This window comes from Pteropus medius, unplaced genomic scaffold (genome assembly GCF_902729225.1).
Source record: "Pteropus medius unplaced genomic scaffold, Ma_sr-lr_union100, whole genome shotgun sequence".
In the NCBI taxonomy this organism is placed as follows: Eukaryota; Metazoa; Chordata; class Mammalia; order Chiroptera; family Pteropodidae; genus Pteropus; species Pteropus medius.
Window position 1 is genome coordinate 2,379,892 of NW_024356336.1, and position 19,499 is coordinate 2,399,390.

Here is a 19,499-nt window from a genome sequence, read left to right on the forward strand (position 1 = left end):
CTGTCTGTCCCTATCATTTATCATGTTTTGAACGGTTTCCCAGCTTGTTTGGGGGAGCTTTGCAGCTCTCCCAATCTATCTGTGATTGAAAAGCCACATCTGACCACTGCCCATGTGAATTTTGTTCCCATAATGTTCCCTGATGTGGTCGGAACGTTGCCTATGCTGTTGGGATAACTCGGCTCACATTGGAAGCTGTTGACAAGCCTGTCGCTGTCTCCTATTTAAAGCGGGCTGCATCAGGGAGCAGCTGTGATCACACAGGATCTGTGAGCACCACGTGCCTCACTCCGAATGGAGATTATTACTATCGTAGGTTTTCTTTAACATTTTCCAAAATAGAAACAGAATCTTTGGTTTTGTTCACAAAGAATAATCAAGAATACATTGGAAACAGATGTGCATCAAATTTTTAACTTGCAAGACCAAACTTTCTCAACACTCCAGCACAGAACTGAAAAGCTGAAACGCATTTTCAGTTATTTCTTCTAGAGTCAGACACGGAATAAACTATATTTATAAAATGGGATTTGTAGTGATAGGACCCATGTGCTGGAAATGTTTTTGGCACTGCTAACTTTAACTCCAGTTCTCTTTTAAGCCTCCCTCTGGTCTCATGAAAGACTTTTTAAATTTAGCACAGAGCGTTTCTGTCAGAACACAGTGGTCCTTCTCTACAAGTGTCAGGATACAGCCCTTTCCTTCCGGCGTCAGATGCAGGCAAGTACAAGGGGTCAAGAGCAGGAACGGGGTGCTCTGGCATTGCACACAGGAGCCACATCAGGATTTACTGAAACGTGAAGAGATCTTTATAATGAATAAAAATCCTTTTTTATATATTAAGGAACTTTGTGGGGGTGGAAACAATTGTGTCAAGCACAGAGACCAAGGTTTTAGTAAGATTTAATGAACTTTTATTCTTTTTCTATTGAACCATGAATGTGTTAATATCTGTATTTTGCATGAAAGACCGGTGCAAGTAGTGTTTTTTTTTTTTTTAATTATAATATCCTATAAAGAATAGATGTTGTTTGCTGTTATATCCTGTTTGCTTTTTAAATGCAATAATTTTATATTTTTCTCCTTGGAAACAATTTAGGTGAAAAGAATATTTCCAGTCAAAACCTATTTCAAAGATTAGCATATGTTTGCTTAGTACTAATTTACCTCGTTTAGCTTTTTTTTCCCAAAATTAATGTTTGCTAGAGATGGAAATTACTTTGTATTTCATTGCATAATAAGAAAGAAAATAAAGTGTTAGAGTGCCCTCTCTTGTACAAAGTGAAAATTAAAATATTTAAGATAGTAAATGTTCTGAAATATAATGATCTCATCAAGAGATGATTCAGTGCATAACTTAACTAATTCAGTAGGATGGCCCGATCAGTGGCAGTAAGTGGTAGTGCAAGGATAATGGAGTTTTATTTCTTTTTCTAAATCCCATTGACTTATGTGTTCAACATATCAATCATTTATAGAGTTAATCCATTTTATAGAGTTAACTTTAAAATATTTTACATAATATCTTGCCTCAGATTATGTTATGTATTCCTTATAAATAAATCTGTAGGATTAGTAATTTTACAGGCATGTCTTACTATAAGAAAACTCAATCATATATAGCTCTTCTTTAATTTTCAAGTAAATAAATAAGGCCATGGTTTTCTAATTTGCATGTTTACTAGTCTCTTTGAATTATAAGATTTCCTTTAAAAGCAAGCTTTCCCAGAGTTTAAAAAACATGGTAAAGAGTAAGAATAATTTATTTTACAGAGTTTATCAAATTCATCTTAGTTAATGTCAGATGATTTCTATATTAGATACTGTCTGTAAACTGCCATGGTCTTACTGCGAGCATAGTGATTATTTGGGTGGTTCCTTCACCATTTCTGTGACATATGTGGCATTATGCCCCATTACAAATGAAGAAATTGATGCTGAAGGTTTACATGACTGGCTCACAACCAGTAAACAGCCATGTCACAGCTTGAACCCAGGTTTTCTGACTTTTAAGTCTAGGGTCTCCATAAGTAAAACATGAATAAGCAGTCTCAGAACTCTGCAGGATCTGGGGGACAACGGTTAGTTTATCTCTGTTATCAAAGGAATTTACAGCTTAAAATGACTGGTTTCTAGAGGGGAAGTGTGTTCATTTCGGTTTGACTGCAGTTCCTTGGGTGGTTTTAGGGACTAATTATTTTACTGAAAAAAAAATTGTATGAAAATTATCTCAAACACTAATGTGACAAATGTTATATAAATGACTTTTATTTCATGACTACTGTTGGCTAGTATTATTTTTTTTCTAATGATGTTTAAAAATATTTTGAATGTATTTGCTAAAGCATATTTTAGTGCCATGGCTTCAATGACAAGAGGTCAGGCAATTCGAATAAGTGTAAACCTTACTCTTTCAGAACCTAACATATCTGGTTACTAATTTTTCTCTGGAAATCATAAGTATGTATGGCTTTTGTATTTCTGTAGTTTTGAATGAATAATGATAGACAATAATTTATTAGTCAGCAATATGTGCTAAGTTACCTGGTACCACATTATAATAGACTTTTTTATTTCCACAGTCACAGCCCTTTCCGACAACATAAAACCAAAGATAAGCATGAAATAGACCGGATGACACTCACCGTGGTAAGGAGATTAAAAACTCTTTTTTATTCGTATTTGTGTTTCTATTACAACGAATGTAAAAATTTGCTCTCTTAAAATAAATGAGTGACGATACAATCCCTAGAAGAACTTCTAAAAGAAAAATTAATGGAAATAGATAGCAAGACAAAAGTCAAGATTTGCTAACAATCAGTAAGAGAAGGACATATTAAATCTAGAACAAAACGAAAATAATCAAATAAAAGGTAAAATTACTGAGATGCAGAAGAGCAAGGAGGCCTTCTGATCCTTCTCACCTAGCCCCAGCCCGTGGATCGACTTTGAAAATGATTAGTAACCATTTTATATTTCTTTAGAGTAAATGTCCCTGATGAATCTGTAGTTTTTAACACTATCTTTATCCATGAGATGACCTTTAAATCTGGTTGAGTGTGAGGGCACTGTTTCCATGAGCGCATTTTCGAAGTTGTATTATTTTTTTCCTTCAGAATGTGGAACTTCCAGAAGCCTTCTCCCCTGAACTCAAGTCCCTTCTGGAGGGCTTGCTGCAGCGAGACGTTAGCAAGCGACTTGGCTGTCGTGGAGGCGGGTAGGTTGCTGTTTCCTCCTGTCAGAGTCTTTTCCCAGAAAGCAAAACAGGCATTTTCAATATATCAGAAATCATTTCTAGTCTGTAATTATTGTCCATTTTGATTCCAGGAAGCGGGGTGGGGGGGTGGGAGGGGTAGGAAATCACATAGGAAATATGTGTATTGTCCCATGTGTTTTATAATTAACAAGTTGAAGGAAATGCTAACTTTTAAACTTTAAAAATTGATCATGATGGTGGAAAGGAATTCTGATATTTTGTAGTTTATTTGGTTAAGTTTTAGTAATGATTTATTTATAATTATGGTAGTTTAATATTCTGATCAGGTTCTCACATATTTAATGCATAACTGACTGACTGCCATCTTATACATTCTATCTGTCCCCTATCCCTGCAAAAAATAAAAAAATAAAAAAAGTCCAAGAAAAAAAAACCAGTAATACCTGGGAAGCTTTTAGAGGACTTAGAACAGACTTTTCCCCTACTTCTCCCCAACCCCGCCTTGCTTATCTTCCCATTCCTAGGCAGGCTTGCTTTGCATAAGAAACAGCTTTTAAACGTATGTTATATATATGTCTGTCACATATATGTGTGTGTGTGTATTTTAGAGTAGCATATGTATACATATTATATGTATATTATATAGATAGCCAAATAATGTGTTATATGCAATTTCCTTATTAATTTGAGAAATTACCTATTCCTACTATAACAGATGAAGATTTAGCTCGCTCATTACTTTCTACAGAGCCTTCCCTTTCTCCTACCTTCTGAAAAGAATTGAAACACTATTTTTGGTTTCTCTTTTGCTTAACATTTGTCACTTTAAATTATATACTTATCCAGTTGTACCTCGTTCCATCAATTATAAACAGGATCTTGAGTCCCCACTTTATAAAGTGAAGGTTTTGGCATTCCTGTCTTTCACTGTCATCTTCTCTCCCACTGACTAGTTTTCGTCATTGTTAATTTTGATTTTTACATTGTCACGTTGATACTTACTCTCTATTCTGCAAGATCATAATCCATCTTTGTGCTTTGCACCTAGGCTGATTTCAAAAGTTGCAAGTGAAGAAGTAGTATTTATACTTTATGGCACCATCAGTGTGCTCATTACATAGTTTCTACATAGCCTGGTAATGAATCTTAAGTTCATATATGATATATAGATATAGATATATAGATATATAGATATATGAGATATCCATATGTATATGTGGACTTTCATTTCCCTCTGAATTTCTTTCATGGAGAACTCAAACCTACCAGCTTCAATGACAACCAAGCGCCCTATTTCTGCTGAGCAGCATCATTCTATCCAACACGTCCCTGGTTGAATCTGCCATTTACTTGATCCCATGCCTTCTGTTTTCCTGGGCCCATCCCCCGCTCCATTAACTAGAGCATGTCCTCAAGTAACTCCTAATAGAGAGGGGGTAAGAGGTAAACTTTCTGTGTCTCTACATATCCAGAGTGGTCTCCTGCTGTCCTCAAACTTGATCGAATTTTGGCTGGATATAGCACTCTAAATGAATAATAATCTCCCACCAGAGCTTTGAACGTATTGCTTTATGGTGTACAAGTGAACAGTTGGTGCTGGTCACAGAACTGTTATCACTCATTACGTCAGGCACTTAGAGTCCTTTTTACTTGGAAGACTTATGTTCTTCAGCTTATTTTTTATTTATCTGACATTTCCTCACCTCCATTTCCTTGTTTAGCTCTTAGAACCCCTGTTAGATGGATGTTGTGATTTCTGGAATGGTCATCAATGCCCTTGACCTCGAGCATTATCTGTATCTTTGCTTTGATTCTTTTTCACTTTCTGAGAGCTTAAATTTCCAACCTTTTTACTGATCGCTTTTTACAATCTTTAGCAGGTTTAATTTCTTAAAGTAGAACCTTTCAGAGGTCCTTCCCCCCATTAGAATATACACCTAGCTGCTGGTGTTTGGGGGTTGGATGTGGAGGAAGAAAATTCGGTGGACATGTGTGCATGCATATGTGAGCATGCGTGCATGCGTGTGTGTGTGTGTGTGTTTCAAAGGTTCCATATATAGTTCCAACTAATATTCTATCTTCAGCCTGTGTCTTACCCCACACACACCCTGTGAGCCTGGAGCTCAGCATCTCAGTCTCCCAGGTGGCAAGCTCTACATTTTGCCATTAGTCACTGCCCCTCTGTCCACTCCCATCTTGTCTGCTGATGGTCCTCTGTCTCTTTGTGGTGGGTTTATGTCTCCATGTTCCCCTTCTGTCATTTTAGTGATTGTTAGAAAGGAACAAAGTTGCACACCCAAGCTTAATCACTGACTTGAACCAGAATTCTTCTCTCCACAGGGTATTTCTAATTGCTTGGACACACACACACACACACACACACACACACACACACATAAACTTCTTTTAGCTTACTACATTTAATGTGTAGACAATGACGAGCACCAAATGAAACAGAATAAGAAAATCACCTAAGTGTTGGTGATGAAAATGCAAAGGGACACACTTCAACTTGGATTTCATTTATCCATTCGGTAACTATTTACTGAGCACTCCCTGAGTGCCAGGCACTCTCCTCAGTGCTGGGGCTGAGACAGTGGACAAGAGAGATAGGCCCTGCCTTCTCGGAGCTTACCTCATAGATGGGTAGGGGGAGGGGAGGGCGACATAATAGAAACAATCAAATAAGTAAGATGACTACAGACAATGATAAACACATGAATGAGATAAACAGGGTAGTGCGGTAGATGAGACACCAGCCTTGCAAAGCGGGTTGGGTAGGGACATTTTAGGCAGAAAGGTCAGCAAGGGTAGGGCTTTGAGGCAGAATCGAGCTTCTAGGATTTAGAAAAGCAAGAAAGCTGAGGAGCAAGGGGAGAGAAGTCAAAAACGAAAATGGGTCCAAATGATGATGGGCTTGGGCCAGGCCCCACAGGCCCTTGTGTGTGCCAGGTAAGGTGCTGGATTTTATCGTAAGTGCACAGGAAGGCTCTGGAGAGTTTTGGCGGTGAGTGGTGATTTGGGTGCTATACGAAGTGGGTGGGCTGCAGACTGTGGTGGAAAGGGTGGAGGCCGGGAGGCAGAAAGAAGGTAATTAGAGCAGTTCAAGTGAGCTATGATGGTGACCATGACCTGGACGGTGGCTCGGATGTGTTTTGGTGTTCCCTCGGGAGGATGCAGAGCAGGACATTTAGCATCTCCTCCATGATCAAAGACACCACTGCCCCTCCTGAGCATGGCGTTGAGGACTGGAGGTGCTGAGAAGTAGTCAGGCCCGGGACATGCTGAGGGTTGGCCGTAGAGTGTGAGGGAAGAGAAGAATGGGGGACGATCCTGGCTTATTGGCCTGAGATGGGAAGGAGGGAAAGTCAGGAATTCTGCTTTGGACCTTTTATTCTCATCTAAGTGGAGATGTGAAGTGGACACCTGAATAGGTGGGCCCTTTGCAGTGTAGGACAAAGGTCGGCATCTGGGGTACAGATTTGAGAGTCACCTGTAAGCATAGGGCACTTAAAGGCCCGGACAGGGTGATGTCACCCAGGGAGTGATTGTAGAGGACAAGGGCCAAGAACCAGCTCTGGGGCTCAGCAGCAAGACCAGGGCTGGGGGAGAACCGTAAGTGGGGGGCACTGAGAATATGCATATCCCTGACTCAGGCTTTCCTCAAGGTGTACAACTTCTGTTCTGCATAAACTGAGCTTTAGTAACGATCCTCAGGAAGACGTGCTTCTTAAATGTATAAAGGGGGTTGGCATGCACGATTAGATTAGAATTCTAGTTTGCTTCAAAATATTTGGTGCTTCATATTCCTCTCATTTTATCTCGCAACTTGTAGGCGTCGCTGTAAATCTCTAACACGTAGGTCTTTCATTCCCATTTAAATTTGTTCTCGTGATTACGAGAAAAATGTGATGATATTGATGATATTGTGTGTGTGTGTGTGTGTTTCTAAACATCACAGTGTTTCTGTGTTGTTTTGAAGCATATTTTACTTGCTTCAGGAACTGGAAATAGTTGCTCTTCTGTGTTCTTAATAGGAGATGATTTTTGCCAAATATTTCTTAGATTTCCAAATACACACTCACCACTGTTATGACTCTCTCTTCTACAGTGCACAGGAAGTGAAAGAACACAGCTTTTTCAAAGGCGTTGACTGGCAGCATGTCTACTTACAAAAGGTACTCCCTCCGGACCCCCACCTTGTTTTTGCGTGGACTCGTACTGTGGAGACATGATCTGTTAGTCCGTCTGCTTCGTGCTCCTCGTCTCCATCTCCACGTCCTGGTTCTGTCCCCAGGGTCCCTTCCGCCCCAGTTTCCCTGTCCAGAGTGTCCTTCCTGCTCTCTATCCAGTGTGGCCATATGGCTGACTCCTTTGGGAGAAATTTCTCTCTCTTCATTTCCCTCTTGTAAACATTTTAAAAATATCTTCTATATAAAATAATAAATGGTGAAATGGAGCAGTTATCTAACTAATTCAAATGTCCATATAATTGAGACTCTTTTAGCTTTAGCTGCTCATCCTCTTGATTTCTTATTTCAACATGGACTGTATTTTATATTTTTCTATATAACAGTGTACAAGAAACATTTGTCAAAAACGTAAATATACTTTCCAGCCCAGCACCATATAACTTAAGAATTAGCATGATTGTATATCAGCATAATTCCCTTTCCTTATTTTAAGATATTTTTATAGTCTCATTAATATAGGAAAACGTCCAAATTAAAGTTTTTTTAAAAATGTTGATTATCAGCTTTGGACTTGTTTTTGCGTGGACTCATACTGTGGAGACATGATCTGTTAGTCCTACTGATTAGAATTAGAGCGAGCTCTGCTTCAGCCAGCATTGGCCTCAGGACCCTGATTGTGGAGCGCTTTGTCTGCCCTGTTAAGGCTCTAGCATATGGAACGTGGTACCTCCATCACCTGAGAGAATGTGCTTTCTTAAGGTCGAGCTGGTGCAATGTGCAGTCTTGAGACTTCATTATATTTAATAATTATTTAAGACTGGACCTGAGTCTTTTTTCTTCTACTTAAATTTGTCTAAAATCTGGAGTCTTCCTTGAGGCCTTCAGTGCACAAGCTCATCTGTGAAACATGTAATCATGTAATATGATTCGTATACGTTAGACTGTAGTGCACAGAGTGTAGCATATTAAGATCTTACACTGTGTTCTCTCCATAGCATGATAGGTCGGGATGGGGCCATGAGGCTGTCAGAGTAACTGAACCTTACTTCTTTGGGTCTTCCAGTACCCTCCACCCTTGATTCCTCCCCGGGGAGAAGTCAACGCTGCTGATGCTTTTGACATTGGTTCATTTGATGAAGAGGACACCAAAGGCATCAAGGTACATGCGCGATGTTTGCTTTCAGGTTTTTTGGAGGGTAGGGTTTTTTTTTTTTAATTGGAAATCAAACTTCGCGATTGTCTTAGTATTGGCCTGTTTGTGGAATGTAACTTATAAATGAATGTTTACATATTTGGAGAATGTAGAAGTCAAGGACCTAATTAGAAACTGTGAAAGCTTTTTTTGGACTAATCACTTTATGTTGATAAACTGCAAAATGGTCACATTTTGACTGATTTGGATATATTTGTGATTGAAATAAAACTTGAATGTATGGGAAGCAGGATAAAACAACTGTGTGAAAGCAAACATAGTTTTCCTTGTGCCCAAGAGCCAGTCATCTTAATCTTCTAAGCATTTAGATCTTTCTGTATTAGAATTAAAGGAGAAAACAGCATGAATCATGTTGCATTTGTCAATCAAAAGTGAAGTAATCATTGGTTTTTTAATATAATCCTCTGCACTTTTCAAACTTTTGTTCATATCATTATTTTTCTAAGTAGACAAGATATAATTACAGATGGTGAGTCATGAGACAAACCCCCTTCTTTAGGATGCAAAGTCAAAGTGTATCACTACATGTCACGCTCTCATCTGCCCCACGTTCACAGCTTCCTCCAGAATTTCTCCAGACCCTCCTAGATGCTCCCTGTCGCCTTTCAGCTGCCTGTGTTTACACCTTTCTTATTTAAGCTGCCCCCGCCCCGTCATTTCCCCACCAGTAGCTTCTCCCTCCAGAAGGCTGCAGCACTATGAACACCCACACTGCGAAGTATAGATAAAAGACTGACAAGTGAAATGCCAGGACCCAGCAGGGGCTGTCATTAGAGAGCCACAGAACTGGAACCAGATAGGATATGGGGAGAGGAAGGGTGGATAAGTGGCTGGAGGAAGATGTGAAGATTGTGGAGAAGGAGAGCAGCCAGTGAGAGCAGGATGAGGAGGCCACGGGGAGTCGGGAACTGGGGAAGGGAGTGGCAGTGGGTGTTAGGATAGGAGAGGCTGTTGTAAATGCGATTGCGGTGTTCACGGGACAGGCTTCCCAGGAGCGAGAGGTTAGGAGAAGGAGATGTGGAGAAAGTCAAGGCCACCCCTGTGGTCTGGAGCAGTGGCTCTCCTAGGAGACAGCAGTGTGACCATTAGGCATCTTTTGTAGCCTGGACAGACATGATGAGTCAGGCGTGTAAGTACCAGTCTACAGCAGTGCTTTGGGGAACAGTCCATTTACAAAGCTATTTAAAAGGATTACTGCTGTCACAACAGAATTTTGTCATCAGATGTACTACTCTCCATCAAAGGGTGCTAAAAATAAAACAACTATGATGTGGGAGCCCACGAAAATTTTCAGTGTTAAAAAGAGATTCTCATTCTTTAAATTTTGTAAACCATAATCTGGGCTTTGGAGTCACACATTCTGGGCTCAGATCTGCACTTATTAGCTGAGTGAATTGGGGCCATTTAGGTAACCCCGTGAGCTTTGCTTTTCTTCCCCTGTCAGGTGACTGGATCCATTGCCAAGCTTTCTCTGATCATAAATGACATAACCTGTTTAAGTCTCCTGGCATATTGTCGATTCTTACACTAGTAGCTTCTATCATTGTGGTTTTGGTTCTTCCTGACCAAGAGCTGAGAATGAGCACACTTACAACAGGAAGTGGCATGTGGCAGGGCTATAGCTAGAAGTGAGGAGCCCTGGTCCTGGCCCCAGGATGTCCTAGTTCAGCTCAGGAATCTGCATTTTAAGAAACTGTTTATTCTCTATCTTTAAACAAGCAGCCCAAACAATACATTATTCTTTAAAGCAAACAAACAAACAAAAAAAACTTCACATATAGATATGTTTTCTTCTGTGTTTTAGTCATTTTTAACAACATAGGCCAAGTCATAAAGATCAAGGCTTTCTGAAATTATAGGAGTTGGAAAGATTTGTATATAAAGCAGAGTTGACCATTTCAGAACAACTACTTAGGAAAGGAGTGTGTTTTCACTTTTGCCAAACTCTTTAGACTCAGTCCCAGTGTCTCTAATCAAAGGGATCCCTTCTGGCCTTGGTGTTCTAACACCCTAGCACACACACACTGACACATATGGGTGTGCAGACACCTCTAGTGCTCACACTCAGAACAGCCGAGGATTTCAGCTCTGGGCCTAATTTGGACATCCGAATAAAATGGAAAGGGGAAAGGTTCTGTGAATCAAAGTGATCTTAAAACCAGCACATTATCGTAATAGGCTAATGTAAAAGTAGATGGAGAACGCCCCAGATTGGGACTTGGGTGCAAGTTCTTCTGGCGTTTCATCCTTGCTCTTTCTTTCCTTCTAAGTAACTTGCCTGTTATAATATCTATCCAGTACAGATGCTCCTTGACTTATGATGGGGTTACAGCCTGATAAACCCATTCTAAGTTGAAAATGTTGTAAACTGAAATGCATTTAGGACACCTAACCTACCAAACATCGTAGCTTGGCCCAGCCGACCTTAAATGTGCCCAGAACACTTATATATTACCTACAGTTGGGCAACATCATCTCACTCGCGCTGCCCAGCATCACAAGACGGTGTTGTACTGCACATTGCTAGCCTTAGAAAAGATCAGAATTCAAAATTCTAAGTATGGTTTCTACTGACTGCGTATCACTTTCATACCATCATAAAGCCAAAGACCATCTGTACTTATCTCTCAGACAAAGGAGTCAGCAAACCAAGTTTCTAAAGGGATTTGTGCTTTTGAAGGACACATGCATTATTTTCTATCAGAAGAATCACTAGCCTTTCTGTCACAAAACTGTAGCTCTGATGCATCAAACCATTTTCTTTGCTCATTTTCAGAGTGCAGCCTCACTAAGGGGGAAGAATGAAGAAAGTTTGAGTAACAGTTTGGAAAAGAAATGCTATCATTAAGTGTAATTTTTATTACAGCATCTCTTAAAGGCTAAGTTGCCTAAATTTCATATATGTTGAGCTTCATGCTTATACATTCGATGATACTTTTAAATTTGGGTTAGTTGAAATTCATGGAATGAATGGTAAAGGTGGCTTAGTTTACCTTTTGTTTTTCTCACTTTTCAGATTAATTGAAGGTGGTTAGAAAACTCTCCTGGCTCCTCCCTTTTAATTGTTTCTAAAACTATCCAAGTCTATTTTCAGTACAAATAAGATATCCTCACCATGACTGAACTTTAATTTTGTGATCAGAACCTTATAGAACTTCAGATAAAACCCTGTATAGGTTAGCTTTCACAGGCAAAAATGCAATGAAGATACTTTAGAAGATCGGGGTAAACTTAACTGATTTGGACTGAAAGTAAAGTGCTCATCAGTTATAACCATTTGTGGGTCTCGGTTGCTTGGTTGTCATTAGTAGAGATTTATGACAATTAAATTGTTCTACATGATTGTATGCTGTCATCTAGTTACCTTCCTATGTACAATTATGATGCTGCTGAATCTGTTGCCTTTGTAAGTTTGTTAAATCACAAATATCTTGATTTCTTAAAATAAGCTTCTTGATTGCGACCAAGAACTCTACAAGAACTTCCCTTTGGTAATCTCTGAACGCTGGCAGCAGGAAGTAGCGGAAACCGTTTATGAAGCAGTAAACGCAGACACGGATAAAATCGAGGCCAGGAAGAGAGCTAAAAATAAGCAACTTGGCCATGAAGAAGGTAACATAGTTAATGTCTCTCAAGATATTCCTAATGCAGTGAATTTTCAAAATTGCTCGTAAAGCTGAAAACGTATTTGGGTCATAAAGTACTTTCCAGTAGAGTGAGGGAAAGTTATTTTAGTTTTATCTGGCTTCAAAAGTTCAGTATAATATTTCAAAATATTTAGTCAACATAAAAATAAAAATGTATGAAGATGGCAGCATTTTGTTAGTATGTCCTTTTATCTTGGAGTGTTTGGGGGCAAGTTTGGAAGCTTTTCCTTAAAGAGTGAGTATTGCGGTGTCAGGAACAGGACCAGTGTCGCGGGCATGTGCAGTCTCATAGGTCACCCCACTTGGTTTAATGCTCTGCTGTCACTTACCACCTTGACATTCTTAATTTTTGATCAAGGCGCCTGCATTTTCACTTTTTACTGGGCCCAGCAAAGTATGCAGCTGGTCCTAGTGAGGAACTTGTCAGGAGATAAATGTATTTATACAAACAGCAATAAAGAATCACCAAACCATATTTTTATTTATAATATTTGAGTGCCCTATTTGGACTTCCAAGTAGACAACATAATATCGAGTATTAATTAATTATTCTTAATGCACCCAAAATTGTCACTCTCGATTTTTCTATCATTTTGTGGTTTTTGGATATTGAGATTTATTGTGGTTGATGATTATGGTAGGGGATACTATTTTATTTTACCTCCAAGCAAAGACCTTTTGATATTAACTTTATATAATAAAAATGATCGGAAACAATTTTGTTCCACGACTAGGTTACTTTGCAGGGGGGCATCTTCAGTCTTTACCAGTCTTGTCCACAGTTTCTCAGTAGCATTTATCATCTACTGAAAAAAGTGTCCTCGATGCTAGATGAATTACTCCTATGTAAAAGTGCCCTGAGTACACCAACGGAACATTCCGACCCTTTGACTGTGCCTACCTCCGTTCTGCAGGGAAAGGGGCTTTGTTTCTAAGCTGTTCTATAGAGAACAGCTCCATTGAGATTACTCCAGACTGTGTTTGCTGTAGTGGATTTTACACAGGAAATTCTATCAATGGTAATTCGCTCCAGGGAGGACCCTGATGTCACTCGAATCTTGACAAATTAGACCCAGGAAAAAATGACCTTGCTGAAGCGTTTCCTTTTAATTAGAGCTATAATTGGAGCGTCTAACAAATTAATGTATTTGTCTTCATGTTTAAGTAATTAATTTGGGCATAATGAGGTCTCGGTTAAAGATCTCAGAAGTCACCTTTACAGAACAGTATAGGCTAGGCTTAGATCTCTGGAGTGAAAACTTGGACTCCGAATACGGTTTAGAAGTGCTGGCACAGTTGCCGTCATAATGGCACCTCCGTGAAGCTCACACCCCGTCACAGCTGACCCACCCTGGTTCCGTCTTCGTTTGTTCTTTCCCCCTCCTGCAACACAGCATGGATATTGCTTGTTTGACTGTGTCTGAATCTCCTACCAGAATGAAAGCTCCCTGGAGGCAAGGAGTTTTGTCTTTTTTACTCACTGCTGAATCCGGAATGCCTAGAACGTGCCCAGCGTTTAGGCGCTCACTTAATAGTTGTTGGATGAATGACTGAGGAAGCGAATGAGTTATCTTAGCACAATCACCCAAGCTCTTAATAAAGGCAAAGCAAGCCACTTAAAATTAACCTTTTTTATTTTATTTTTGAGTCAGTACTTTACTATAAAAGGGTAATCGGGATTCAACATGAGTATGTTGAGTCTCTCTACATAACCACATATTCGAGGGATAAACATAACTAAGTCAAGGAGTAAACAGGTTTTGATCTTTGTGTTACTTTGGCTTACTTCGACAAGAAAATCCCCATTCCGTTATTATTGATAAAATAAGGGGTAGGGTAAAGATCGAGCCTCAGTCCCACATAGAGACAGAGGTGCTTTGGGTGTGGTTTGAATTTAATTATACTGTATTCTCCAGATCTTGTTCTACATACTGAAAAAATAGTTCGAGAACAAACTTTTGCCCTCAGAGCAATAAATGAACATCATCATGAATTTATCAGAAAATCGAGAAGCAACTATTTAGTACTTTAGTAGAGAAACAGCTAAAGAAACCTCTGTTCTTAGATTCCCAGTTCACATTCATTTAAAAACTGAAATAATGATCTCTACAATGTGTTACTTTTATAGAAACTTGATTTTCCCAAAAAAGAATGTAATTCTCTCTTTCCAAGAATAATATAGACATTCTGTTTCAGAGCATATTTAATGTATAGTTATTTTATATTCCTCAGATTACGCTCTGGGAAAAGACTGTATTATGCATGGGTACATGCTGAAACTGGGAAACCCGTTTCTGACTCAGTGGCAGCGTCGATATTTTTACCTCTTTCCAAACAGACTTGAATGGAGAGGAGAGGGAGAGTCACGAGTAAGTCTAACGCATATTACCAAGTGCTCACTGTTACTCTTATCGAATGTCATGTGATTATTTTATATTGCTGGCATATCTTGTAAAATAGCCTCCTAAGCTCTGTGTGTCTATTTTAACTTGTATGCATGAGATTTTCATGTTCAAACTGTAACGTTTAAACTTCTGAATCAAGGAAGGATTTTGTAATATCTGAAAACCGAATGTGCCATTTACTGAGGTCAAAAGCCAACAGATTCGAAGAAGTCTGGAGAGTGGTTGAGTAGATCAAACAAGATGAAAAATCCAGGACTTTGGCACCAGTGTCTCGAGTACTTTGAGTACATTATGCTGGCTCTCCAAGCCTCAGTTTCCTCATCTATAAAATGGGAGAAGTAGAAATTACAACAACTACGACAACTGTTTGCATATTTATCTTCAACCAGGTGCTGTTAAAAAAAAAAAAACAAAAAAAACCTCATTTAATGTGTACCAACCTTTGAGGGTCCAACTCTTATTTTATAAAGAGGGAACCAAGGCTTAGAGAGGGAAGGTCTGGCGCCCACGACATCATTAGACGGTTGTAAGTGAGGAGTGATTCTGACCAGGCTCCGCTCGCACTCCCAGTGTCTCCATTATACAGCTGGCCTCCCCTAGTTGAAGGCAAATGAAATGCAGTAAATGATGTAAGCTGTCATGCTTGGCACCGAGGCAAGGTCACCAAACCATCCTTCCTTTCATCTCTACCTAGTCAGAAAATTATAAGTGGGTTCCATACAATAGTCGAGAAGACACATCTACCCTCTGAAGTCCTTGCAAGAGTTAATATTTGTGAACAAGATAAAAAGAAATTTCTGATCCACACTGTCCCTTTTAGCAAGTCAGGCAGCATTTATTAAGTGCCTGCTGTGCGAGGAGCCCAGGACTTGTTACTATGGAACACTGCCAGCCCAGGTGGGTGGTACGCTTCCACTCTTGGGGAGGGAATGGTTAGTCATTGAGGACCAACTAAGCAAGACAGTGGTCCCACATGTTCAAAACATAGTTCATGTGTTGGATATATCAGAATGCTGCCCATCAGTTCTCCAGTGATCAGCAGTGTGGATAGAAAGAAGCCCAATTATTTGACTTGGGAATGTGTTTTTTATACCCCTGTTGGTAAAGTTGCTGTTTAATTATGAGTGATTGCTACTGCATATTACCATATTTTACATAAACAAGATCCTCTCACTATTACTAATGCCATAGAAAGCATTTTCTAAAAATTAATACATCTAGGATCTGAGTTATGATTAATCAGACTCTTTGGGGAGGGGCCCTGATTATAACTCAGCTGCTGGTGTTATATAATATATACATTATAATATATGTATTATCTATTATTATATATGAGTTATAATTCATATGTATTATTATTACTATTATTGTTATTATATATAATGCCAGCTAATGAGTGGCACACTATGCATTTATTATGCTATCTACTGGTAAGTTGCTGTTGTGCCCATCAAAAGGAAATTATCCCACTTTTCAAGATATTTGAAAACAATTAAAAAAATCTTCCTTTGTTTAACATCAGATGCAGTAAATTATCTTGGTTTTAAGAGAGTCAATGGTTAGTGTTCTATTTGAGAAGATACGTAGTATGCATGGTGGATTCACAGGTATAAATAAAGAAAAAGCAAACATGAGAGTTTATGATGGTGTTGTTTTTCATTTAGGATTCCTGGAGTATTTATCCAAAAAAACATAAAATGGTAAGGTGCTCATGACACTATAGCATTCACCTTAAGTAATAATGCTATAGACCTAGAGTGACAATCTTTTAAGGATGTCACCTATATTGATAACACCATTTTGATATTATCAAAATAGCATTAGCTTACAAGCTAACTTTACCTAGCATTTACTGAGCTTCTGTGTTAAAACTCAACCACACACCTTGGGCTCATGTAAATCATGTGTAGTGCGTCATTGTTCCCTCACAACTTTATTGATAGGAATTTAGACGAGTGCTTGATACAGAAAGTATACATGTGATTCATAGTCACTCAAAAATCAATTCTGTATTGAGGGAACAGCTTTGCCGTTTGGCCTTCTAGAGTCATTCCTTTATTTGCAGTTTTCTTTAAGATGTTATAATTTGAGCTTTTGTATACATTCCTTTATGGCTATCCTGCCCCGCCCAGCGCCCCCCTCTCCCATTAAAGAAAGAAAAATGCTGATTTTTTTTTTTTTTTACTTTTTCTAAGCTGGTAGTTTTTGATATTATTAATTTAACTTAAGAAATCATTAAATACTTTGAAGTAATTTATAACTTTTCCTTTTATGGTTAGCAAAATTTACTAACAATGGAACAGATTCTGTCTGTGGAAGAAACTCAGATTAAAGACAAAAAATGCATTTTGTTGAGGATAAAAGGAGGGAAACAGTTTGTCTTGCAATGTGAGGTGAGTATTATTTACCTTCCATGGTTAAAAACTTTTGAGACAGTTTTGTATTATTATCTTATATTTTGTAATAATATATGTATATATTAATATAATATGTTTTATATTTCTTATACATATGTTTTGATATATTACATAAAGATATAATGTATATTATATATTATATGAATATTATGTACTAATATATAAAATATGTATTAAAAATATATTGTTGGTTTCATATGCATTTTGTATGTATACATAAAAGATAATATAGTTTATATTATATATACAATATTTAATATGTATATAATACATATCATATTATATATTATATATATTATATATATTATATATTGTATTACATATCATTATATTATATCATTATGTTATATTACGTATTATGATTATAACATATAATATATATTGTATATTAATATATTATATGATATATAATAATACATATAACATAAATAACATAATATTGTATATAGTATATAAATATATATTGTAATATGTAATATATAATATGTATATGTATATGTATATATATGTATATACATATAATATATATAATATATATAATACATATATTATATATATTATATAATATATGTATATTATATATTATATATATATATATAATATACATATATAAAAAGATGGTTGCCTGGTTATAAAACATTTTCTTACTCTATGCTTTAGAACTTAGAAACTTAGCATATGCCTTACTGTTAAAGTATACAGCTGAAACTTATTGGATTTCGTTAACCAATATCACCATAAAAAATTAAATTAAAAAAAAATTGAAATACAAAATAAAATAAAAAAGAAACTTCTCAAGAAAGCCCTAAGGTACAAAGTTTTCAGCAAATTAAGTTATTTTTAAAGATGCAAATACTAGAACACATCAGGAGGAAGTACGTGAAATAACTTGATTACACTATCTGGCAACTCCGTCCAGTATTTAACAGGGAACTAGGATTTTATTTGTTACATAATTTTCCAGATCTTTCAGCATGTTTAAAGATAAGGTTTGTGTATTTAAATAAAAGTAAGATACAAAAATGACTCCTCAAAGGGGAAATATCATGTTTCTCTCACTAAAGTACTATTGTAGCCCAGATTTAATTCCTGAACACTTTTCTACTGGGGCACTGGGTTTGTGTGTGTGTGTGTGTGTGTGTGTGTGTAAAGAGCATAAAGAGCTAACCAGTAGTAGATACAAAACATGGTTTATTTACTTCATTTACTGCATGTGAACATATATTAAATTTGTCAAAACTCCTTATGTATTATTTTACAGACTTGAGTCATTTTGTTTTTCTTTTCCAGTTTTATTGAGAAATAACTGGCATACATCATTGTATAAGGTTAAGGTGTAGTGTATAATATGATGGTTTGATTTACAGATATCATAAAATGATGACCACATACGTTTAGTTAGCATTCATCATCTCATATAGATAAAATAAGAAGAAAAGAAAAAATTATTCTTGTGATGAGAACTCTTAGAGTCTGCTCTCTTAACTTTTCTGTATATCTTACATCAAAGTTAAATATAGTCACTGTGCTGTACGTCACATCCCTAGTACTTACCTTATAACTGGAAGTTTGCACCTTTTGACCACCTTCTTCCACCTGCCCCTGTCCATACCCCTCACTCTGGTAACTGCAAATCTGATCTCTTTTTCTATGAATTTGGTGTTTTTGTTTGTTCGTTGGTTGGTTAAATTTCACATATAAGTTATATCATACAGTATTCGTCTTTCTCTGTCTGACTTATTTCACCTTGTATGATGCCTTCAGGGTCCATTTATGTTGTCTCAAATGGTAGGATCTCCTTGTTTTCTGTGGCTGAATAATATATATCTATATATCTATCTATATAAATATATATAAATATGTAGATATAGATATAGATACATAGATATAGATATATAGATATCTATAGATATAGATATATATCTATATATCTATCTCCATTCATCCGTCAGTGGATACTAAGGTTGTTTCCATGTCTTAGCTATTGTAAATAATGCCGCTATGAACATGGGGTGCATATATTTTTTGAGTTAGTTAGTTTGGATATATTTCCAGAAGTGAAATTGCTGGATCATATTTTTAACTAGTTCTCTTTTTAATGTTTCAAAGACCCTCCATGCTGTTTTCCATAGTGGCTGCACCAGTATGCAGTCTCACCGAGAGTGCCCAGGGTCCTCTTCCCCACACCCACGCCTCACACCCACATCTGTCCACATCCACACCCACACCCACACCCACACCCGTTCCACATCCAAACCCACGCCAGCACTTGTTATCTCTTAACCTTTTTGGTGATGGCCATTCTGACAGGCATGAGGTGGTAGCTCCTTGTGGTTTTAATTTGCATTTCTTTAGTGACTTAGTGATATTGAGCATCATCTTTTTTGTGTACCTTTTGGCCATTTGT

At 37.5% G+C, this 19,499-nt stretch overlaps 1 protein-coding gene across 2 annotated transcripts in view; it reads left to right on the top strand.

Moving 5' to 3' along the window:
* GRK3 (G protein-coupled receptor kinase 3) overlaps positions 1–19,499 on the top strand; it is a 120,649-nt gene that overhangs the window by 90,068 nt on the left and 11,082 nt on the right. For both annotated transcript variants that reach the window (XM_039861994.1, XM_039861995.1), the window contains 7 exons: positions 2,583–2,649; positions 3,117–3,217; positions 7,329–7,395; positions 8,474–8,569; positions 12,073–12,235; positions 14,503–14,639; positions 16,955–17,068. In XM_039861994.1, coding sequence (XP_039717928.1) covers positions 2,583–2,649; positions 3,117–3,217; positions 7,329–7,395; positions 8,474–8,569; positions 12,073–12,235; positions 14,503–14,639; positions 16,955–17,068 — 745 coding nt within the window. The remainder of the gene's footprint in view (positions 1–2,582; positions 2,650–3,116; positions 3,218–7,328; positions 7,396–8,473; positions 8,570–12,072; positions 12,236–14,502; positions 14,640–16,954; positions 17,069–19,499) is intronic.